Genomic DNA, 26,312 nt, shown 5'->3' with positions numbered 1-26,312 from the left:
ACTATAATCCTTTATCTCTCCTAGCATAACAAACACTACTAGTAGGATGAATCCTACTCCTGCATGACTGTGCTTCAAGGCACACGATTTAGTGAAAGCAGGTCCACTTGGTCCTTGACTCAAACTATGGGAAGAATAGAAAGGTCAGTGCACTCACTGGCAGACAGGTCATACAGTGCATTAGTGTTCCTACGTACCTGAGGGGACACACAAACATGCTTTAGGAGAAGAGAACATCGCCAGGGACATTCGGACTGGTGGGAGCGGAAGGACTTCAAAAGAAACTGACATTTAACATGTTCCAGTAATAGACTAAATATAAGCTTTCCTTTTGATTGCAGGAGTGCAATCGCTGATCATTTTAGTAATTGAAAGCTCTTCTGCTTGTAGCCTCTCTCTCCAAACTGTGGTACTGCAAGGCAGAGTATGTCTCCTCTAGTATTCTCTCTTACTGGAAGAATAACTATAGAAACACACACTCAATATATGAAGTACACTATTCAGTGTGTGTGTGGGTGGGTGGGTGGGTGGGTGGGTGTAGGTGTGTTGTTGGTTGGGGTTAGGTGCGTGAGTGCGTGGATGCCTGTATGTGTGCTTGTCTGTGTTTTTGCATGCGTCTGTCCCGTTGTCGGGGGAGACTCATCTGATTTGGTTGCCGGAGCAACCGGTCCTAGCTAGTGAGGCACGTTGTTTAATTAAGGTGAGGTGTATTCAGAGGAGAAGAGAACAAACCTCTAGAAAACTCAGAGCAGAGCGGCAGGCTTCACTGTCTCCCTTCTCTCTCTCTTTTCTTTCTTTCTCCCAGTCCCAGTATGGGCGGGGAGGGGCACCGTGTCAGAGAGGGAGGGAGAAAGGAGAAGAGAGCTAAGAGCATTGAGAGAGAGAAATAAAGAGAAAGGGAGTGCGTGAGAGAGCAGGTGTGTGGCAGGCAGAGGCAGAGAGTTGAGAGAGTGAGAGAGTCCTAGCCATCTGCTTTTTAACTGATCTCTGATAAATTTATCCAGGAGCAACACTGCTCACAGCTGACACAGAGTGAGTAACTTACTTTGCTCTTATTTCTGTTTCATCATGTTTGTTCTGATAGTACCTACGGCTTTTACTTTATGACCCTATGATTTCATTCTGTAGCATTATATATAGGTTGGATTTGTTATGTAATCTGTGTTGTGGTGGTGGTGGGGGGGGGGGGGGGGTGAAGCTGTGGCAGCTTTGTGCTTCCTGCAAACTGATATGCAGGAGTTTTACGTAGAGGCAGGCAGGCATGCTGGCAGGCAGGCAGGCAGGCGGGCAGGCGGGCAGGCGGGCGGGCGGGACTCTGGATGAGAACATAATTATGTTTGTTTCCAACATTAAGGCTATTTTCCTAATTAGGTGAAATATGCTTTGTGTTTTGTTTCCTTGCCACGATACTAAGGAGTTTCATGATACTGGTATGGTCATGGCCCTAGTAAGGAGAGAGGAGAGAGGGTCCCCTACTGCTCTGATGTGATATTGTTGTTATTTATGTGCTCTGACAGTTTGTGCGTGGTGTGTGGTGCATGGTACAGTGTGTTTCCTCTCTCCTGATTCATGTCATTGGGGAAGAATGAGTCATCTATATTAGAACTATGCACACTTGCAATCACTCACTCAAGTCGCTAATCTCTTTCCGAACTTCTGACAGATCTTCTCTCTCTAAATTACACATCTAAATTAAATACATCCCACAACCACCAGGACAACCTCCTCCTTAGGGAGTTAGTGTGCTGGCTGGTGTGTGTGTACTCCAGCACTGTCCATCCACAGTGTGTGCGTGCATATGTGTGTCTGGGTGTGTGTGTACTCCAACACTGTCCATCCACTGTGTGTGTGTGTGCATGTGTGTGTCTGGGTGTGTGTGTACTCCAGCACTGTCCATCCACAGTGTGTGTGCGTGCATGTGTGTGTCTGGGTGTGTGTGTACTCCAGCACTGTTCATCCACAGTGTGTGTGTGTGCATGTGTGTGTCTGGGTGTGTGTCTGGGTGTGTGTGTGTGTGTATTCCAATACTGTCCATCCACAGTGTGTGTGCGTGCATGTGCGTGTCTGGGTGTGTGTGTGTACTCCAGCACTGTCCATCCACAGTGTGTGTGCGTGCATGTGTGTGTCTGGGTGTGTGTCTGGGTGTGTGTGTGTGTGTACTCCAGCACTGTCCATCCACAGTGTGTGTGCGTGCATGTGTGTGTCTGGGTGTGTGTGTACTCCAGCACTGGTCATCCACAGTGTGTGTGCGTGCATGTGTGTGTCTGGGTGTGTGTCTGGGTGTGTGTGTGTACTCCAGCACTGTCCATCCACAGTGTGCGTGCATGTGCGTGTCTGAGTGTGTGTGTGTGCACTCCGGCTCCGTCCATACACAGTGTTTGTTTCAGGTCTAATTAGCTGTGTTGGGCAGCTGAAGTTCTGTCTTGATCTCTCATGAGACAGACTGGAGCTGCCTGCATGGCCTCATTGAATTCCACTAAAGACACACTGGTTTCAGCTTCATCTCCTCAAGAGACTGTCAAACACATACTGTAATCTATGACTCATACAGCCTAGTCATATAGCCTGCTCCGTATACCTTTTTAAAACTAATCTGACAGCGACTGGAAATCTGCTTTATTCAGCCTCACCAACCAACAACCCATAGCTCTACTAACCACTATATTAATTCGCAATTTTTTAAAATCTTAATTTACACCTGCCATGTTCTGTTATAATCTCCACCCGGCACAGCCAGAAGAGGACTGGCCATCCCTCAGAGCATGGTTCCTCTCTAGGTTTCTTCCTAGGTTCTCGTCTTTCTAGGGTGTTTTTCCTAGCCACCGTGCTTCTACACCTGCATTGGGCTGGGTTTCTGTACAGCACTTTGAGATATCAGCTGATGTAAGAAGGGCTATATAAATACATTTGATTGGTTGATTGTCAGCAACGGGTCTGGCTGAAATAGCAGAATCCACTAATTTGAAGGGGTGTCCACATGCTTTTGTATATACAGTGTATGCATATTGATGGATGTCAGCCCTATGACATGATGTACTAGCAATATCATGGTATTCACTATAACTGTGGCATTGTGTTCCATGGGGATTTTGTATGTTTAATATTGTGTTTTATGCTCCTTTGCTGCAAAACCAATTGCTCTCTGGGACAAATCAAGTTTAAACTTGATCTTCATCTGGACACAGTGGGATTCACAATCAGGGAGAAATGGCAATACATTTCCTGTATTCACCAGAAATGTTGACTGTAACATATTCTCGAGTCTCAAGCTCGTCCAGTATTTGTATTGGTTTCTGCAAGATATTGAAAGTCACCCTTTAGCTCAACTCTCATATCCCCAGAAACCTTATTTAGCCTGAAATGTAATACAATATATTTTCCTCCGGTCACTGAGTCATCATATCTATTATCTAATAATACCCTACTGCCAGAACAATAGAGGAAGGAAGTCAGAGCAGAGATGAGGAGTTAGAATGATATTGGATTACTCAGTCTCTTCATACTGCTCTTCAACCTCAGTTTACTGTTTACACCGTAGGCCATTGTGATGCTTCCCAGAATGGGCACCACGCTGCAGCCAGTGTTTCCTAAATAGCTGTGTATTGTGTTGTGTTGTGTTGCAGTTGTAAGGGATTCGAACCCTAGAACCCTGAGGCATTCAGCCACATTGTTTATTCCCCTTCTCTCCCCTCATGACCTCAATGTGATATGAGGGACTTATTCTGATCTGTCTAATGTTCATGTTTCTCTCTGTGTGTTTTCTGTGTTTGTAGGAAACAAAATGGGGGTGACCACCGGATCTCTACCACACTAGATCCACCGCTGTTCCAGCCCCTGTTGTCCCCTCTCCCGTACACCGCTCCACCGTTCCTCAAGGTAGGAGGGGAGGGTGGGGTGGGAGGGGAGTGGATGGATGGATGGAGAGGTTTGGATTTGTGTGCTGTGGACACCCGTCCTCAGCTTACACCCCCAGCATAACCTACACTCACTTACCCTATGTTCTCTGTGTCTGTACTCACCATGTCTGTTCTGTCAGTTATGCCTGTCTGTACTCACCATGTCTGTTCTGTCTGTCTGTACTCACCCTGTCTGTTCTGTCTGTCTGTACTCACCCTGTCTGTTCTGTCATTTCTGTCTGTCTGTACTCACCCTGTCTGTTCTGTCTGTCTGTACTCACCCTGTCTGTTCTGTCTGTCTGTACTCACCCTGTCTGTTCTGTCATTTCTGTCTGTCTGTACTCACCCTGTCTGTTCTGTCTGTCTGTACTCACCCTGTCTGTTCTGTCTGTAATCACCTTGTCTGTCTGTACTCACCCTATCTGTTCTGTCATTTCAGTCTGTCTGTACTCACCCTGTCTGTTCTGTCATTTCAGTCTGTCTGTACTGACCCTATCTGTTTTGTCTGTCTGTACTCACCCTGTCTGTTCTGTCTGTACTCACCTTGTCTGTCTGTACTCACCCTGTCTGTTCTGTCATTTTAGTCTGTCTGTACTCACTCTGTCTGTTCTGTCTGTCTGTACTCACCCTGTCTGTTCTGTCTGTACTCACCTTGTCTGTCTGTACTCACCCTGTCTGTTCTGTCATTTCTGTCTGTCTGTACTCACCCTGTCTGTTCTGTCATTCATGTCTGTCTGTACTCACCCTGTCTGTTCTGTCATTTCAGTATGTCTGTACTCACATTGTCTGTCTGTACTCACCCTGTCTGTTATATCTGTCTGTACTCACCCTGTCTGTTCTGTCATTTCAGTCTGTCTGTACTCACCCTGTCTGTTATGTCTGTCTGCACTCACCCTGTCTGTTCTGTCATTTCAGTCTGTCTGTACTCACCCTGTCTGTTCTGTCATTTCAGTCTGTCTGTACTCACCCTGTCTGTTCTGTCATTTCAGTCTGTCTGTACTCACCCTGTCTGTTCTGACATTTCTGTCTGTCTCTACTCACCCTGTCTGTTCTGTCAGTTCTGTCTGTCTCTACTCACCCTGTCTGTTGTGTCTGTCTGTCCTCACCCTGTATGTTCTGTCTCTTTGTACTCACCCTGTCTGTTCTGTCTGTCTGTTCTGTCTGTCTGTACTCACCCTGTCTGTTCTGTCTGTCTGTACTCACCATGTCTGTTCTGTCTGTACTTGCCCTGTCTGTTATGTCTGTCTGTACACATCATGTCTGTTCTGTTCTGTCTGTACTGGCCCTGTGTAACCTGAGACCGTACTCACCCTGTCTGTTCTCACCCTGTCGGTTCTGTCAGTTCTGTCTGTCTGTACTCACCCTGTCTGTTCTGCCAGTTCTATCTGTCTGTACTCACCATATCTGTTCTGTTCTGTCTGTACTGACCCTGTGTAACATGAGACTGTACTCATACTGTTGGTCCTGTGTGTCTCTATCCTCTACCCTAAAGCCTGTCTGAATAATATTAATTCTGAAGGTAAAATTTCCCTGTCCCAAAACCACAATGTGTCACCTACCTTACTAATGTACTACTATACTGCTTATGGCTTACAGTGACTTGGCAACCTAACTCTAAATTCATTCACAATTCAAATTGTGGCAATAGTACTTGTCAAAATACTTGTCATCAGCACCCATTTCCAAATGATCCATTCCAAAGAATATATACCTTTTGACAGGTCTTACATCTGAACTGAAAGGCTAACTAATCTGTCTCAGATATTTTGGGAGGTATTAGATTAAAGGTATCTGAGCTTGGTGATTAAGAGGATACAATCTTGATGATGTCTGTGAGGTTTAAGAGGATTCCCTACACTTAGAAAGGAAGGACTTACACTTGACTGGCTGAACAGAACGTAATGGTTAGAATGAGAAACAGATCAAGACAGTGTTCTGAGATTGGGTTATTTAGATTGGGTTATTTAACTTGAATCATTCACTTCCCTTGATAATCCAGCCAACACCCATGCATAGTTCTTTGAGTAGGCCTTCCCGACATTAGACCTAAGTAGCAGACCAAGAGTAGAAGGATTGAATCTTGAGGAGGGGATGGATAGATGGTGTGAGAAGCAGGAAGTAGAAAGGGAGTCGTGGACGGTTTACCAGATCAAGAGTCAGTGAGCATTGTGGTGAAATCAGGCCAATCCCTAATTAACACCATCTGTGAAGGATTGGACCATTACAGTCATCTGTAGCATTACAATGAGAAGGCCGTGTGTTAAAGGAATACTTCAGGATTTTGGCAATGAGGCCCTTTATCTACTTCCCCACAGTCAGATGAGCTTGTGGATACCGTTTTTATGTCTCTGTGTCCAGTATGAAGGAAGCAGTTTCCCTAGCCAATGCGAACTAGCATGGTATCCTCATTGCCAAAATTCCTGACATGTCTACCTTAGATCAGCCTCTCAGAATAGTACTAAAGACAAACACGCAACCCAGAAAATGATTAAAAACAGCCCATATTAACATACTGTATGTATTCTGAGAAAAGACTCATGAAATTGACAACTTACTAACATCAGGAAACATTAATATTCTGTCCATCTCTGAAGTATTATTTTAAGGCATTGCTTAGAGATCGTAGGTTGTGCTTATTCATAGTTGTTGGAATGAGGGGTACTGTGAGGGTCAGAGCCCTCTGCAAAGGGCAGTCATTCTTATGTGCACACATACACACACACACACACACACACACACACACACACACACACACACACACACACACACACACACACACACACACACACACACACACACACAGCGTCAAGGTCGGTCAGAGACTGCGTCACATGGCACATGACTCCTACCAGCTTTAACTGAATAAAATAAATCAGACTTTTTTTTCCCAACCATAGAGATTAGATTAAATATGACCTGCTGCTTTCTCTTCTAAATGTCTCCGCCCTCTGGAATTACTGTATATTAGCACATTGTTGCTCTGACTTCATGGAGGTACACATTGTTGCTCTTGACTTCATGGAGGTACACATTGTTGCTCTGACTTCATGGAGGTACACATTGTTGCTCTGACTTCATGGAGGTACACATTGTTGCTCTGACTTCATGGAGGTACACATTGTTTCACTTGACTTTGACCAAAGGTGATAAACATGGTGTAACATGCCATTGTAGCGACTGGCAGTTCTACTGTAATTATTTCAGTTCTACTGTCAATTTCCTCATTTCACAGACCAGGAACAGTCATGCAAGCACAGTCATCCCTGTCATAATATGCTCAGAGACATGGAAATTGTATTTTATCCCAGAGAAAGATAAGTGAAATCAATGTAAGTAACCCAATCTATGTTCCTTTAACTTTTAGTTCCGAGGGTATTGTCAGCAATAATCATATGCCCATAGAATGTCCACTGTTTCCACTGAAACGGTCTGCTTTAGGAAGAAGCCTCTGTGGGCAGACCACTCAGTACCATTGGCTCAAATGTAAATGTCACTGACATGTCTACCTTGGATCAGCCTCTCAGAATAGTACTAAAAACAAACAAGCAACCCAGAAAATGATTAAAAACAGCCCATATTTGCATACTGTATGTATTCTGAGAAACAAGGCTCATGAAATTGACAACTTACCAACATCAGAAAACATTCATTTTCTTTTCATCTCTGAAACACACTTAGATCATTCCTTTGATGATGCAGTAGTATCTCTACATGGTTATAGCATTTACAGGAAAGATAGAAATGCAAATGGAGGAGATGTTGCTATATATGCCCAGAGTCATATTCCTGTTAGGCTGCAGAGGATCTCATGTCAGATGATATAGAAGTATGTGGCCACATCCATCGGTTGTAGTGATTATAATGTAAGGCTCCGGAGATGGGCACATCGGGCACCGCTCCTGAGCATACTACTCGCCAATGTCCAGTCTCTTGCCAACAAGGTTGATGAAATCTGAGAACGGGTAGCATTCCAGAGAGACATAAGAGACTGTAACGTTATTTTCTTCATGGAAACATGGCTCACTCGAGACACTCTATCGGAGTCGGTACAGCCAGTTGGTTTCTTCACGCATCGCGCCGGCAGAAACAAGCATCTTTATGGTAAGAAGAGGGGCAGGGGGGGTATGCCTTATGATTAACGAGATGTGGTGTGATCATAACAACATACAGGACTGAAGTCCTTCTGTTCACCTGACTTAGGATTCCTCACAATCAAATGTCGACTGTATTGTCTACCAAGAGAATTCTCTTCGATTATAATCACAGCCCCATATATTCCCCCCCAAGCAGACACATCGACGGCCCTGAATGAACTTTATTTGACTCTATGTAAACTGGAAACCACATATCCTGAGGCTGCATTCATTGTAGCTGGGGATTTTAACAAGGGTAATCTGAAAACAAGACTCCCTAAATTCTATCAGCATATTGATTGTGCTACCAGGGCTGGTAAAACCCTGGATCATTGTTATTCTAACTTCCGTGATGCATATAAGGCCCTCCCCCGCCCTCCTTTTGGAAAAGCTGACCACGACTCCATTTTGTTGCTCCCAGCCTATAGACAGAGACTAAAACAGGAAAGTCCCGCGCTTAGGTCTGTTCAACGCTGGTCCGACCAATCTGATTCCACGCTTCAAGATTGCTTCGATCATGTGGATTGGGATATGTTCCGCATTGCATCAAACAACAACGTTGACGAATATGCTGATTCGGTGAGCAAGTTTATTAGCAAGTGCATCAGCGATGTCGTTCCCACAGCAACTATTAAAACATTCCCCAACCAGAAACCATGGATTGATGGCAGCATTCGCGCGAAACTGAAAGCGAGAACCACTGCTTTTAACCAGGGCAAGGTGACCGGAAACATGACCGAATACAAACAGTGTAGCTATTCCCTCCGCAAGGCAATCAAACAAGCTAAGCGTCAGTATAGAGACAAAATAGAGTCGCAATACAACGGCTCAGACAAACCAGCCCCGTCGCGGACCAGGATGTCTTGCTCCCAGACAGACTAAACAACTTCTTTGCTCGCTTTGAGGACAATACAGTGCCACTGACACGGCCCGCTACCAAAACCTTTGGACTCTCCTTCACTGCAGCCGACGTGAGTAAAACATTTAAACGTGTTAACCCTCGCAAGGCTGCAGGCCCAGACGGCATTCCCAGCCGCGTCCTCAGAGCATGCACAGACCAGCTGGCTGGTGTGTTAGCGGACACATTCAATCAATCCTTATCCCAGTCTGCTGTTCCCACATGCTTCAAGATGGCCACCATTGTTCCTGTTCCCAAGAAAGCTAAGGTAACTGAGCTAAATGACTACCGCCCCGTAGCACTCACTTCCGTCATCATGAAGTGCTTGGAGAGACTAGTCAAGGACCATATCACCTCCACCCTACCTTACACCCTAGACCCACTCCAATTTGCTTACTGCCCCAATAGGTCCACAGACGACACAATCGCAACCACACTGCACACACTGTCTTGATTGACTGTAGACCCTGCCACATACCTCTTGTGTCTGAGCCGTTGAATTGAGATTCTACTTTGTCTCTATACTGACGCTTAGCTTGTTTGATTGCCTTGCGGAGGGAATAGTTACACTGTTTGTATTCGGTCATGTTTCCGGTCACCTTGCCCTGATTAAAAGCAGTGGTTCGCGCTTTCAGTTTCACGCGAATGCTGCCATCAATCCACGGTTGTGGTCAGTCGTGGTCAGCTTTTCCGAAAGGAGAGCGGGGCAGGGCCTTATATGCGTCGGGGAAGTTAGAATAGCAATGATCCAATGTGAGAATGCTGTTCATCGACTACAGCTCAGCATTTAACACCATAGTACCTTCCAAACTCATCATCAAGCTCGAGACCCTGGGTCTCGACCCCGCCCTGTGCAACTGGGTACTGGACTTCCTGACGGGCCGCCCCCAGGTGGTGAGGGTAGGTAACGACATCTCCAGCCCGCTGATCCTCAACACTGGGGCCTCACAAGGGTGCGTTCTGAGCCCTCTCCTGTACTCCCTGTTCACCCACGACTGCATGGCCATGCACGCCTCCAACTCAATCATCAAGTTTGCAGACAACACTACAGTGGTAGGCTTGATTACCAACAACGACGAGACGGCCTACAGGGAGGAGGTGAGGGCCCTCGGAGTGTGGTGTCAGGAAAATAACCTCACACTGAACGTCAACAAAACTAAGGAGATTATCATGGGCTTAAGGAAATAGCAGAGGGAGCACCCCCCTATCCACATCGACGGGACAGTAGTGGAGAGGGTGGAAAGTTATAAGTTCCTCGGCGTACACATCACGGACAAACTGAATTGGTCCACCCACACAGACAGCAATGGGAAGAAGGCGCAGCGGCGCCTCTTCAACCTCAGGAGGCTATAGAAATTCGACTTGTCACCAAAAGCACTCACAAACTTTTACAGATGCACAATTGAGAGCACCTCGTCGGGCTGTATCACCGCCTGGTATGGCAACTGCTCCGCCCAGAACCGTAAGGCTCTCCAGAGGGTAGTGATGAGGTCTGCACAGCGCATCACTGGGGGCAAACTACCTGCCTTCCAGGACACCTACACCACCCGATGTCACAGGAAGGCCATAAAGATGATCAAGGACAACAAACACCCAAACCACTGCTGTTCACCCTGCTATCATCCAGAAGGCGAGGTCAGTACAGGTGCATCAAAGCAGGGACCGAGAGACTGAAAAACAGCTTCTATCTCTATCTCTCACTTTAATAATGGAAAAAATTGATGTAAAAATGTATCACTAGCCACTTTAAACAATGGCAATTAATATAATGTTTACAGTGCCTTGCGAAAGTATTCGGCCCCCTTGAACTTTGCGACCTTTTGCCACATTTCAGGCTTCAAACATAAAGATATAAAACTGTATTTTTTTGTGAAGAATCAACAACAAGTGGGACACAATCATGAAGTGGAACGACATTTATTGGATATTTCAAACTTTTTTAACAAATCAAAAACTGAAAAATTGGGCGTGCAAAATTATTCAGCCCCTTTACTTTCAGTGTAGCAAACTCTCTCCAGAAGTTCAGTGAGGATCTCTGAATGATCCAATGTTGACCTAAATGACTAATGATGATAAATACAATCCACCTGTGTGTAATCAAGTCTCCGTATAAATGCACCTGCACTGTGATAGTCTCAGAGGTCCGTTAAAAGCGCAGAGAGCATCATGAAGAACAAGGAACACACCAGGCAGGTCCGAGATACTATTGTGAAGAAGTTTAAAGCCGGATTTGGATACAAAAATATTTCCCAAGCTTTAAACATCCCAAGGAGCACTGTGCAAGCGATAATATTGAAATGGAAGGAGTATCAGACCACTGCAAATCTACCAAGACCTGGCCGTCCCTCTAAACTTTCAGCTCATACAAGGAGAAGACTGATCAGAGATGCAGCCAAGAGGCCCATGATCACTCTGGATGAACTGCAGAGATCTACAGCTGAGGTGGGAGACTCTGTCCATAGGACAACAATCAGTCATATATTGCACAAATCTGGCCTTTATGGAAGAGTGGCAAGAAGAAAGCCATTTCTTAAAGATATCCATAAAACGTGTTGTTTAAAGTTTGCCACAAGCCACCTGGGAGACACACCAAACATGTGGTGTTCACTCATTCATATATTTTTATGTACATATTCTTCATCCCTTTACACTTGTGTGTATAAGGTAGTTGTTGTGGAATTGTTAGGTTAGATTACTCGTTGGTTATTACTGCATTGTCGGAACTAGAAGCATAAGCATTTCTCTACACTCGCATTAACATCTGCTAACCATGTGTATGTGACAAATAACATTTTATATTACATGTTCTTTACTTATCCAGTTGCGGCCCACTTCTTGGAGGCAGGCCACTCGATTTCGTCTCTGCGTTATATTGGCATCGAACATGTCACCCTCCCTAGGAGAGGGGGTGACCTTGATCATTTATTGTTAAAACGAGAGGCTGCCTGGATCTTTAATTTAAAGACCCTTGCGCCCTTCGGTCTCAACGTAGACTTTGATCTGAAGCCATTCTTGTGATTATTGTGACTTTGCCATTGTAATTGTGTGTAAACTTGTATAGTCAAATTAATCTATGATCGTATGCTATCCATTTGTTTGTATGCTGTTCTTTGTATGACATTTTAATATTTGATTATTAACCAATGATATTAGGCCACTCCTGGCCATGATTACAGACACCTGTGTCTTTTGACACTATATAAACGAGTCATCCCGCAGTGTTTGTGATTATACCCTGATGAAGACAGCTTGGCTGTCGAAACGTTGGTATTACATTTTTGCATCTGAGCTCCAAGAGTGTGCGGCTCTCTTTTATTTTCAAGAACGGCCAAATCCCCATGGTTAGATCTATGGATGTCAGCCCTATGACTTGATGTACTAGTCCAAAATCTCTATGGCTAAAGAGGGATGAGGCAACCGGAATAGCAAATAATTCTGACAACACAGCAGATTGGACAAACATACAGTAAATTGTACCAAACTAAACAAAAAGATGAAGAAACTATACTATGGTACAAAGATAAATGATATAAAGAATGATAGTAAAAAGCTCTGGAGTAACTTAAATGAAATTCTGGGCAAAAAAGCTAGCTCAACCCCATCCTTCATTGAGGCAGATGGTTTGTTCATAACAAACCCTTTGATGTTGCCAACCACTTGAATAACTATTTTGTCGACAAGATTAGCAAACAGATTAAGATTAACAAACGCCTATTCATGCATAACGGACCAAATAATGAAAGACACACATTGTAGTTTTAAGTTCCGCAAAGTTGGTGTGGAAGAGGTGATTTTCTTCTATCTATTAACAAGGACAAGCCACCTGGTACCGACAACCTGGATGGTAAATTGCTGAAGTTGGTAGCGGAATACATTGCTACTCCTGTTTGCCACATCTTCAATTTAAGCTTACAAGACGGTGTGTGCCCTCAGGCCTGGAGGGAGGCAAAGGTCGTTCCGCTGCCCAACAATAGCAAAGCACTCTTTAGTGGTACAAACAGCTGACCAATCAGCCTGTTACCGGTGCTTAGCAAACTTCCGGGAAGAAATGTGTTTGACCAAATTCAATGTTATTTTACAGAAAACAAATTAACAACAGACTTTCAGTGTACTTATAAGGAAGGGCACTCAACATGCTCGGCAAGGACACTGATGATTGGCTGAAAGAAACTGATAATCAGAAGATTGTGGGAGATGTTTTGTTCGATTTCAGTGCAGCTTTTGATATCATTGATCATAACCTATTGCTGAAAAATCTTCGGTGTCATGGACTTACATCCTCCCTATCTAATAGAACACAGAGGATTTTCTTTAATGGAAGCATTCGGTTGAGTGCATGTACCGCAGGGCAGCCGGCTTGGGCCATCATTGTTTTCTGTTTTTTACTAATGACCTTCCACTGACCTTGAATAAATCATGTGTGTCTGTGTACGCTGATGACTCAACTGTACAGCACATACTACAGCTACGACAGTAAAATAAATAACTGACACTCTTAACATAGAGCTCCAGTCACTTTTTGAACGGTTAAACAGCAATAGGCAGGTGCTAAATATCTCAAAAACTAAACCTCATCTAGATGTATTACTGAATGTATTACTGAATTACTGTGACGATTGAGCAAGTTGAGGAGACTAAACTGCTCTGTGTAACCCTAGATAGCAAGCTATCACGGTCAGAACATTTAGACTCAATGGTTGCTAAAATGGGAAGAGGTCTGACCTATTTTTGTCACACCTAGACTACTGCCTAGTTGTGTGGTCACGTGCGGCAAAGAAGGACATAGGAAAATTGTAGTTGGTGCAGAGCAGAGTAACACGTATTGCACTTACATTTACACAAAGGGCAGATGTCAGTGGTATGCATGTCAATCTCAAAGCTGGCTCAAAGTTGAGGAGAGATTGACTGCATCACTATTGGTCTTTCTGTGACTTGTTGAAGGGTTAAAGGTACTGAACTGTCTGTTCAACTCTCTGCCACCCCAGGTAACTCAAACTAGCAATAAAATCAGATTAAGAAAAATTGTATTTTATTATGTAGTGTATTGTATTATGTAGTGTATTATCTATTGTATTATGTAGTTTATTATGTATTGCATTATGTCTGGTATTATGTAGTTTATTATGTATTGTAATATGTATTTTATTATGTAGTGTATTGTATTATGTATTTTATTTATTGTATTATGTAGCATATTATGTGTGGTATTATATAGTTTATTTTGTATTGTAATATGTATTTTATTATGTAGTGTATTGTATTATGTAGTGTATTATCTATTGTATTATGTAGTGTATTATGTAGTTTATTATGTATTGCATTATGTGTGGTATTATGTAGTTTATTTTGTATTGTAATATGTATTTTATTATGTAGTGTATTGTATTATGTAGTGTTATATCTATTGTATTATGTAGCTTATTTTGTATTGTAATATGTATTTTATTATGTAGTGTATTGTAGTATGTATTTTATTATGTATGGTATTATGTAGTTTATTATGTATTGTAATATGTATTGTATGATGTATTGTATTATGTAGTTTATTATGTAGTGTATTGTATTATGTAGTGTATTATCTATTGTATTATGTATTGTATTATGTAGTGTATTATCTATTGTATTATGTATTGTATTATGTAGTGTATTATGTAGTGTATTATGTATTGTATTATGTATTGTATTATGTAGTTTATTATGTGTGGTATTATGTATTGTATTATGTAGTGTATTATCTATTGTATTATGTATTGTATTATGTAGTGTATTATGTAGTGTATTATGTATTGTATTATGTATTGTATTATGTAGTTTATTATGTGTGGTATTATGTATCTTATTATGTAGTGTATTGTATTATGTAGTGTATTTATTATGTAGTGTATTATCTATTGTATTATGTATTGTATTATGTAGTGTATTATCTATTGTATTATGTATTGTATTATGTAGTGTATTATCTATTGTATTATGTATTGTATTATGTAGTGTATTATCTATTGTATTATGTATTGTATTATGTAGTGTATTATGTAGTGTATTATGTATTGTATTATGTATTGTATTATGTAGTTTATTATGTGTGGTATTATGTATCTTATTATGTAGTGTATTGTATTATGTAGTGTATTATGTAGTGTATTATGTATTGTATTATGTATTGTATTATGTAGTTTATTATGTGTGGTATTATGTAGTGTATTATCTATTGTATTATGTATTGTATTATGTAGTGCATTATGTATTGTATTATGTATTGTATTATGTAGTGTATTATGTATTGTATTATGTATTGTATTATGTATTGTATTATGTAGTTTATTATGTGTGGTATTATGTATTGTATTATGTAGTTTATTATGTGTGGTATTATGTATTGTATTATGTAGTGTATTATCTATTGTATTATGTATTGTATTATGTAGTGTATTATCTATTGTATTATGTATTGTATTATGTAGTGTATTATCTATTGTATTATGTATTGTATTATGTAGTGTATTATGTATTGTATTATGTATTGTATTATGTAGTGTATTATGTATTGTATTATGTATTGTATTATGTATTGTATTATGTAGTTTATTATGTGTGGTATTATGTATTGTATTATGTAGTGTATTATCTATTGTATTATGTATTGTATTATGTAGTGTATTATGTAGTGTATTATGTATTGTATTATGTATTGTATTATGTAGTTTATTATGTGTGGTATTATGTATCTTATTATGTAGTGTATTGTATTATGTAGTGTATTTATTATGTAGTGTATTATCTATTGTATTATGTATTGTATTATGTAGTGTATTATCTATTGTATTATGTATTGTATTATGTAGTGTATTATCTATTGTATTATGTATTGTATTATGTAGTGTATTATCTATTGTATTATGTATTGTATTATGTAGTGTATTATGTAGTGTATTATGTATTGTATTATGTATTGTATTATGTAGTTTATTATGTGTGGTATTATGTATCTTATTATGTAGTGTATTGTATTATGTAGTGTATTATGTAGTGTATTATGTATTGTATTATGTATTGTATTATGTAGTTTATTATGTGTGGTATTATCTATTGTATTATGTATTGTATTATGTATTGTATTATGTAGTGTATTATGTATTGTATTATGTATTGTATTATGTAGTGTATTATGTATTGTATTATGTATTGTATTATGTATTGTATTATGTAGTTTATTATGTGTGGTATTATGTATTGTATTATGTAGTTTATTATGTGTGGTATTATGTATTGTATTATGTAGTGTATTATCTATTGTATTATGTATTGTATTATGTAGTGTATTATCTATTGTATTATGTATTGTATTATGTAGTGTATTATCTATTGTATTATGTATTGTATTATGTATTGTATTATGTATTGTATTATGTAGTGTAGTATGTATTGTATTATGTATTGTATTATGTATTGTATTATGTAGTTTATTATGTGTGGTATTATGTATTGTATTATGTAGTTTATTATGTGTGGTATTATGTATTGTATTATGTAGTGTATTATCTATTGTATTATGTATTGTATTATGTAGTGTATTATCTATTGTATTATGTATTGTATTATGTAGTGTATTATGTAGTGTATTATGTATTGTATTATGTATTGTATTATGTAGTTTATTATGTGTGGTATTATGTATCTTATTATGTAGTGTATTGTATTATGTAGTGTATTTATTATGTAGTGTATTATCTATTGTATTATGTATTGTATTATGTAGTGTATTATGTAGTGTATTGTATTATGTAGTGTATTTATTATGTATTTTATCATGTGTGGTATTATGTAGTTTATTATGCATTATATAGTGTATTTTATTATGTAGTGTATTATGTAGTGTATTATGTATTGTATTATGTATTGTATTATGTAGTTTATTATGTGTGGTATTATGTATCTTATTATGTAGTGTATTGTATTATGTAGTGTATTTATTATGTAGTGTATTATCTATTGTATTATGTATTGTATTATGTAGTGTATTATCTATTGTATTATGTATTGTATTATGTAGTGTATTATCTATTGTATTATGTATTGTATTATCTATTGTATTATGTATTGTATTATGTAGTGTATTATGTAGTGTATTATGTATTGTATTATGTATTGTATTATGTAGTTTATTATGTGTGGTATTATGTATCTTATTATGTAGTGTATTGTATTATGTAGTGTATTATGTAGTGTATTATGTATTGTATTATGTATTGTATTATGTAGTTTATTATGTGTGGTATTATGTAGTGTATTATCTATTGTATTATGTATTGTATTATGTAATGTATTATGTATTGTATTATGTATTGTATTATGTAGTGTATTATGTATTGTATTATGTATTGTATTATGTATTGTATTATGTAGTTTATTATGTGTGGTATTATGTATTGTATTATGTAGTTTATTATGTGTGGTATTATGTATTGTATTATGTAGTGTATTATCTATTGTATTATGTATTGTATTATGTAGTGTATTATCTATTGTATTATGTATTGTATTATGTAGTGTATTATGTAGTGTATTATGTATTGTATTATGTATTGTATTATGTAGTTTATTATGTGTGGTATTATGTATCTTATTATGTAGTGTATTGTATTATGTAGTGTATTTATTATGTAGTGTATTATCTATTGTATTATGTATTGTATTATGTAGTGTATTATGTAGTGTATTGTATTATGTAGTGTATTTATTATGTATTTTATCATGTGTGGTATTATGTAGTTTATTATGCATTATATAGTGTATTTTATTATGTATTGTAGTATGTATTTTATTATGTATTGTATTATGTAGTGTATTATGTAGTGTCCAGGAGTCTGGACCCAGCTGATGTACTGTATGCACAGATAGAGATACTTCTCCCAAAGTTTTAACGAGTAGCTCAGAAAGACAGACGATGGGTGGGTGGAGTTGAGTAGCAGCTGACAAACAGGTCTGGTAGAGAGAGGAGTTATTGCTCCTTATCCTAATGATAGGCCTATTGGTCTTTTCTATGGAGAGGTCCCAGCTCTGACACCTGCACTAGGCCTGCATACAGGGCATTATAACTGAGGCTGAGCCAGGCAGATTCCACACTGCTGTTTACTCCTCCCCCACTAGGCACAAACTGATTGAAGTACAGTGGATAGCACATTATTCAGTCAAATATAAATAAGCTAAATATCTAACATTATATTACCATTTGAACTTTGCTGTGCTTTTCAATGGTTGAAAGCACAGTGAGGCATTTGGGTGACAATTAAATGTCAAAAATCAGACATTGTTTTTCAATTGGAATTTTATTGTGCTTTCAGATGGTTGAAAACATAGTGATAACACACTGAACATTCAGCTAACTTTTGGCTGTCTTTTTGAGTGGCTGAATATAGGTTGTAATCTCATTGATCAATGTCTCAACCAAATATTACCCAATTATCCACGTTGAAGTGACGTGGTGTTCCCTGTGGGCCACCTCTCAGACCGGCTGGCTGGTATTGCTCTGTTTCCTGTGTTACACTATTGGGTGTTTTCCAGTATAGCATCAGTGTGTCACCAGTCATTATGTTAATATCAGCTCTAGTATTATTTTTAGGGAACTGGGCTGATACCGAGGACTAAAGAGCAGTATCAACAACCTCTGCATCATCAAGATAGTTTTTTGTGAGGTGTTAATGGTGGGAGGTGTTAACCCATGTACCCGGTTAGCCATTGTTATGTAAATGACAGCTGAAAAGTACCAGTGTCCAGGGCCTTGGAGAGCAGGTCCACTGAGACCATGGCCCAGAGAGATACTGGAGCCAGGCCGTGGAGGTGGAAACACAAAAGTCTGAGCCATTTGGGTAAAATACTGGGGTAAATCCTTAGTGGAAATATGCCATATGTGGGATGAGATCTTATAGTATTATTTCTCTATTCTATTCCCTTTCTCTTTGATCCAGCTTTGCTATAATGAGCAGCCCAAAAAAGTGAAAAGAATTTCATTGAAATGATGGCAGTTGATGTACGCTTACAATTGTATTACAATAAAGTTATTCCTAGCTATATGAGCCCAAAACATTATCTCTATAAAGTGAAGCAGCGCCCACAACTACCCTAGCTCCAGTGTGGGTAGGCGGGTGCTGCAGGGACTTGTCTGAGCTGTAAAGTACATCACGGCCTGAGGAGTAGGACCATGCTCCACCTCTGGCCATCTGCCAGACACACACAGAGAGAGAGGAGGAGTGTTGTACAAACAGTGCTCTTTCGGGAATGCATTACCTCCCTTTCTACTTCCTAGATAGTGACAGAGAGACAAAGATAGCGTAAAAAGACACCATTTTTAACTGAGGATCGCTGAACAACCTACGACACACACACCTGCGGACATACTCATTATACAAACATGCAGTTGAGGATTCCTTGAGTCTGTCACCACCTCTGCTTCCTCTGTGACTCTTGGTCATGGCTGTAGTTGTTTGGGGAGTCACTGTGCTGTGGGTGAGGAACTCTGTAGTACCACAGTGGAATACAGGCATGTCTCTGGGGCTGGACAAAGACGCATCAGGCAATGTGTTCTTCTAATCCTGGACACTTGAACTTAACAGTTGAACTCACAAACCAGGGACTGTTTTTTTCGGCTGCAGGATTTTTCCTTGGAAAAATAGTCTACTTTGAAAATGTCTAAAAGTCAGATTCATCTCAATGCTCCACTGGTGACAGTGGGACCGTGGAGGAGACACAGCGAAGTAAGTACTTGGGTAGATTAGTCACACCTCTGACAGAGATCTCTTCTTTTGATTGTCTGAAGTATTAGGACTAGAGTAAGAATAAAGGGCTCATTCTCACCGAAGAGAGTTATCGGGTTGAAATGTCAATTTACATAATATGTACATACACTTTTCAAATCACATTAGTGACGGGAATGTCACGAGCTGAGAGAGATTTTGGTTCTTGCTTCGCAGCTCAAAAGTATCTTAAATGTCACAGTAGCCACTAGACAGGAGGCTAAGCATCGCAAACTATATTAGGCCTACACTATTAATTATTGGAACAGAACCATATTACACTGTTGAATAATGCAAAAATTCACAAGCATGTATGGACAATTAAAGTCATTTTTTCTCGTCTGTAGGCTACACTCAATACATATTAGCTTCAAGACAAAAGCACAGAGTTACTGCTAACAAAATGTCTTCATCAAGTAACGTTAGCATATCAAAAATGAATGATTTAACCCTCATATTCTTATAAAAGTACAGTAGGCCTAGCCTACATTACAACATCACAACAAACCAGGCTTCAAGAAGACGAGGACCGTTGTTTGTAGATTTAATTCAAAGAGCCCATTCACTGAACTTTTTTTTAGATGAAAAGCTTGGGTTATTGCCGGTTCAAATCCCGGTCAGTATTATGGAATACGTCCATGTTGATTGTTCCTTGTTCATTTGGTGGTAAAGGCAATATACTGTAAATGTCTTTGTGCCTTTAAAAATCCTGTAACGTATACATATTCCAGTTGTGTTTCTGACAGTTGACTGTTCTGTATGTAGACAATGAGGATGTCATGTGTCTCTGAATATTTCAGCTGACCATAATGTTTTGACATTGTCATCGTTTTCAACAGTGTGTTTTCCAGGCCAGTGATATTTATCTTTAGGGTTAGTACTAGTTTGTACTGTTTGCATATGGCGGAGGACTCATACTCACTCTGGACACTCAGATCATGTAGTACTGTACACAAATTGGTTGGTCATGTCAGCCTTGAGTGAGTGTGCCTTTTGGATTCTGACATCTTTTGAGGCCGGAATTCTCATACTTTTGTGTTATCCAGACTGAGGTCTGTTAAGATACTGAGTACCGACCCTAATCAACTTCTCAGCATGTGAAATGGTGAGGGAATAATATTACATGCTGAAGCATTCTTTACTTTGGTGTGTTGACTATGAAACAGGGTCCACTTCAACCAGGGAGGGGTGGATTAGCTCACACAGATGGAATCTGTTAAAAAGTCCAGTAAAGTGTTGAAACTCTGAAATGGACGATGCCAAATGGCCTTTAGGACATTATAGTCCTACATGACATGTCACTGCATCGTACTTGATATTGCATGAAAGATACAGCATTTTCCATCTTGATGTTGATGAATCGTGTGCTGGCAACCTGCCTAGACTGAGCATGATGCAGACCATCTCCTATAGATTTACAACCCAACGAGACTCAGACATGCTGACATACTATCATTTTGTTGTTGCTATTGTCATTGAACATTATCTTAAACAGTCTCATCAAAGGGAAGAGAGCTGTGGCTCAGACAAGACTCTCTGTGAGATGGGACGTGTATCTCCATTCAGGCTCACACGCCAGGCCCTTCAATATACTGTATCAGTTTATGTTTATCACACTGGTGATTTGTGTATCTGTTGCTCTCGGAGATGTAAACACTCTTTTTTTTAAAGGATTATTCCACTGAAAGATTCATCTCACTTCTGAGGGGAAGAAAACAATGAGTGGGTGTTTCCGCAGGGCCAGATGTGCAATGCCATGGAGAACTAATGTGTAACAAATTAATTATGTGATGGTTCTATGAAATAATATTTTATAGTAGAAAGTTCACACAGTCAGTCCTAAGACTCAGTTTGTAGTACAATGGGAACACATCTGACGCTGATAGAATACTGAATCGAGTTTCATTTCCACTTCATCTCATTCTCCTCTCTACAGACCACAGATTTATTTGAAATGATTGAGAAGATGCAGGTAATGTATTTTGGATCTCTTGCTGTTCCTTTATTAACTCGTGTTTTTTAGCTAGGCAATGTGCACTAACCAGTGATTTAGTCTCTTTTACTGTAAACTCTGCTTTTCTGGCTCTGCTCTCCTGTAACAACGGCTTGTCTTACCTGTGCTCTGTACTGGAGGTTAGCAGAGCTGGGACAGACAGTGTTGGAGAGGAGATGTCTGGACACGAGCAGTGTGCCTGACTCTGGACAGCCCCTCTCCTGATGCTTATTCCCAGACCCTCAGCTAATTACCTAACTTCAGAGAGCCTCTAATAACCCCCTGTCCCCTGGCCTTTGAAAACTGTAGCCAGCCTCCATGCACAAACTAGAGGAATACAGGTTAACATTACAGCAGTTTACTACTTATCATAAGGCAAGACCGTGTTTGATACAGTACATTGGTGAACAGGGTGTGCTTTTTACACTGTCTGAACGTACATTTTTATTACAGTGTCATATAAAGTAACATATGACGTTGTTGTAAGAGCTGTAATACAAAGTCTGTATGGAGATTGTATTACTTCTCTATTTCTAATGTATTTCTTAAGGATTATTATTCATAAACACATACATCATATTTGGGCTTGGGGATATTATATATGGGCTTGTGTTTTTATTCTGTATGTATGTTGACATAGTTGTGTATAAAACAATTTCTTTGAACAGAAGATTCCTCGTCGGTTTGTATATCAGATGCTCCAGGGATTCCGCTTCTCCTCAATAACAGATCGCATATCAACGCATCAAACTCACAGCAGCAACTATCTGCTCCATCATATCAGACAGACTCACAGCCCTTTACCCATAGGTCTGTAGCCAGTATCTGTGCACACTCATGGACTGAGGGACAGTATTGCCACGTACTGTTCGTATGCCAAGTCTGTGTGACACAGCCCCAAAGGGGTTATTACTGCTTCCATGCCTTTCTGTCCAGATAGCTGTTAACTGGCTGCTCTGTTGTGCATCTCCCTACCCATCTCTCTCCAACTCCCCACTCTGCATCCCTTTGCTCTTCTGCTATCTGTATAAACATATGGATGGCTTTGTAACCTCTTTGTCTGTTGATAATACTGTACTTTGTTACTTCCTCTAAAACTGTGAATTCAAATGTAACTAATCTGTCAGATAAGACGTACGACACGGCTGTGAATCAGTAATGATGATGAACATCTCCGGACCTCCGATGACCTGGGTTTGGAATGTAACATCATCTGTCATGTGTAACTAGCGTGTGACAATTATCTTCTTCTTCTCTCTCTCTCTCTCTCTCTCTCTATGTGTGTGTGTTTCTCTCTCAGGGCAACAGAATGGAGGAGCAGCGATACACCTTTCCTCCCCCACTCAAAGTACGCTCTCGCTGGGTCTCCTGACCTCTCTCTCTCTCACAATACACCCGTTGTGTCACTACTCCTCATATCTTTCTGTATCTGACTACTGACTGTCGAATTGTATTCACTCAGTGGGCACATACTGGGCACAAACTGGTTGAATCAACGTCGTTTCCACGTCAATTCAATTGAATTACGTTGAACCAACGTTGAATTGACGTCTGTGCCCAGTGGGTATGCTCGAATCCAGCAGCCCTCCCTACCAACTAATGTATAGACTAACAAGGTTAGAATACAATTATTGTTACAGAGTAATATAAACATCAACCATGCAGCATGATTGTCTGTTTATGCGTTAAACAGACAGGCACTTTGGCTGGATTCCATGGTAATAAAAGCATCACTTTAAATCAGTAGCATCAATTAAATCATTTGTAGAGCACCACTGACTCTTACTGAGACAGATGAATAATTGATGTGTCTGTATTGTTGTCTTTGCAGACGGAAGAGGACTACATTCCTTACCCCAGTGTCCATGAGGTACATACAGAGACTCAACTTCAATGCAGTCATTTCACCAGTAACATGGATGTTGGCAATTTGTGCTTCATGGTTGATATTTCAGTATTCATTGAAAATCACTATCACATTTCTTGGGGGGAAAAATGACCCTCAAACCTCTTGTGTATTCTACTCTGTGTTGTGAACCAGGTGTTGGGGAGAAAGAGTGGGTTCCCACTGATTCTGCTGCCTCAGTTTGGGGGTTACTGGATCGAGGGCAACAACCATGAGCTTGGTGACAGTGTTGAGCCAGACCAGATCCAGCCTCTGTCCCCCACCACACACAAGCTGGAGAGTAACTCCACCGCCAAGATGTACAGGAAGCACTTTCTGGGCAAGGTGATGCTGAACACTGGGACTGTTGTGTTGGAGTTTGGCTGAGTGGTTATACTGCAGGAGACCGGGGTTCGATTCCCGGTTCATCCTTTTTGCAGTTTGTCTCCTCCTCTCCTTCCATCACATATTATTCCAACTGCCTTTAAAACACAAGACAAAACAAACACTGTCTGTAGAATAATGAGGCTACATGTGTATGAAACATTTGTTAAGCACCTTCTATTCATACAACATATTGCAGCCCAAAGGGCATACAACTAGTGTGAAGACACCATAACTCTCATAGATTCCTATTCATTATGGTAATGAAAGTGAATGAGTGTTAGAACAATCCCAGCTGGGTAACCTAATAAGAGCTACTCTACGTGTCGGGTGGCACGTCAGAGACGGGTGGTAATGAAGAGGCATTAGGCTTTGCCACATGTTTCACACCAGTCAGAGTAATATCAACTAATCTAATGTGCCCATAGAGGAGAGCAGAGACCTGAATGGAATGGCAGCAGTTGGTTAGCACATACAGTTGAGACATAGTTCATTAACTCATTGAAATGTGTTTGGGTTGGTGTGTGTGTGTATGAAAGACAGAAAATGTATTCTTCAGCTAAACTCTGTCCTTGTGCTGTGTCCCCAGGAGCACTTGAATTACTACTCAGTGGACGGAACTCTGGGACATCTGGTGTTGTCCATGAAGTATGACGAGATCGGAGACCAGGAAGACCTCCGCCTCATGCTCAGGTTAAACACCCGTAGCCTCCTCCATCACCTCCTTCTCTCTGCTGGCTCTCATCTCTCTCTCCGTTCTCATCCCTTTCCCTTCCTCCTCTTTCATCCCCCCGTTCTCCTTTATGTGAATGCTGTGGATACATACAGTACATACAGTACTAAACTGTAAACATACTGGTATTGTTCACATCATTCTGTGTATGTGCAACTGAGTAATGCAAAATGCACAGTTGTAACTGTTGTAATCAATGGAAAGTTGCTAAAAACAAGATTTTCCATTCACTTCCAGTGTTTATGAATCATTCCCTATTGTGGTGATAATCCCATCCTCATAGGAGTCATAAAGCCAGTGAGAGTGTAAACAGCACACTGTCATTTCTGCATGATGTGACAGATTTCGACAGTGTGTGGGTGGAGGGTAGAGGGATGCAGATGTAGGGACTAGGGCCAGGGCTGGGTTAGTTACAGTGGGTAGATGATCCATTCCAGATGCCCAGTCCATGTGACAGACTGACAGCTTCTAAGAAGCATAACTATGATCATGACGAGAACATGTTGTTATGCTTGTCTAAACTACCAGGACCAAACTGGAGACATACCATGATGTTATCCCCATATCCTGTCTCACAGAGTTCCCTAACGTGGTGCAGATGGCCAAGGTGAGATCATGGTTGGGGATGAATATCAACACATACTGTTTGTGGAAAAGATGTTGAAAAGTGTCATAATTGTACCGTGATTACATTAATTTGATCTCAGCGCAGTTATTTCTATGTTTTTATTTTTGACCCTTAGCTTGTCTGTGAAGAGGTGAATGTGGATCGTTTTTACCCTGTCCTCTACCCAAAAGTAAGCATTAGCTTTTGAAGTGTTCTCAGATATTTAACCACAGAAATGTGTTTTTTTACGTGGATAATACAAATGTTGTACTCCTGACTATTCGTTCAAATTGTGATCTCTAAACAGGCTTCAAGACTCATTGTCAATTTTGATGAACACATTATAAGCAACAACTTCAAGTTCGGAGTCATATACCAGAAATTTGGACAGGTGAGCCTTGGAGATACATTAAGAGCAGTTAAAACGATTGAGAATCAAATCATCATCATCATCATAATGCCAAACTCTTCAATCCCACACAGACCCCCACATTGAACAACAAAAAATACGAATAAATGAATGAGCACTTGACTTTTCCTACCAGCACTGACTCAGCTGATAGCTACTTTAATGAGGAAAAATGTACTTACTATGACTGTGATATGTGGTTGTCCCACCTTACCATCTTAAGATCTGTCGATCTGGAGCATCAGATAAATGACTAGAATGGAAAAGTGAATGTACTGAATGAGAGCTGACCTGAGTGCATTAACACGAGTACCATCTCTTGCAAATCTCATAAGAAAATGCACAATATGCTTATCCTCCTCCCCATCACATTAATAGTCTCTCTAAGCCTAAGCCAACCATATGTTTCTCTTCAATATTCCTTCTCATTACAATAACAACCCTATTGTTTACGGCACTGAGCCAGAGAAGCTGGAGAAGCCTCAGCATAGCCTCAGTAGAGAGTCATTGTATCCTCTGATGGAGCCTAGGGGGTGGAGCTCCACATCCTTGATCTTTAAACTCTAAAGGAAAGGGCCACAGTC

The 26,312-nt window shown here is 40.2% G+C and overlaps 1 protein-coding gene across 12 annotated transcripts in view; it reads left to right on the top strand.

Moving 5' to 3' along the window:
* Positions 1–26,312, top strand: part of LOC110532468 (rap1 GTPase-activating protein 1) — a 104,787-nt gene that overhangs the window by 58,989 nt on the left and 19,486 nt on the right. For 7 of the 12 annotated variants that reach the window (XM_036988485.1, XM_036988483.1, XM_021616405.2 and 4 more), the window contains 9 exons: positions 3,774–3,876; positions 21,654–21,689; positions 23,011–23,058; positions 23,542–23,580; positions 23,752–23,940; positions 24,569–24,672; positions 25,241–25,319; positions 25,456–25,509; positions 25,627–25,710. In XM_036988485.1, the coding sequence (XP_036844380.1) occupies positions 21,672–21,689; positions 23,011–23,058; positions 23,542–23,580; positions 23,752–23,940; positions 24,569–24,672; positions 25,241–25,319; positions 25,456–25,509; positions 25,627–25,710 (615 nt within the window). In that variant the 5' untranslated portion in view covers positions 3,774–3,876; positions 21,654–21,671. Of the gene's footprint in view, positions 1–786; positions 1,033–3,773; positions 3,877–19,108; positions 19,679–21,653; positions 21,690–23,010; positions 23,059–23,541; positions 23,581–23,751; positions 23,941–24,568; positions 24,673–25,240; positions 25,320–25,455; positions 25,510–25,626; positions 25,711–26,312 lie in introns of those variants that run through there. The other 5 variants (XM_021616408.2, XM_036988486.1, XM_021616406.2 and 2 more) reach the window with 5 other exon arrangements.

The sequence above is a fragment of the Oncorhynchus mykiss genome, chromosome 9 (assembly GCF_013265735.2).
Source record: "Oncorhynchus mykiss isolate Arlee chromosome 9, USDA_OmykA_1.1, whole genome shotgun sequence".
NCBI classification, from domain to species: domain Eukaryota; kingdom Metazoa; phylum Chordata; class Actinopteri; order Salmoniformes; family Salmonidae; genus Oncorhynchus; species Oncorhynchus mykiss.
Note: the sequence above shows the minus strand (reverse complement) of the source record. Positions and strands in the feature narration are given on the sequence as shown.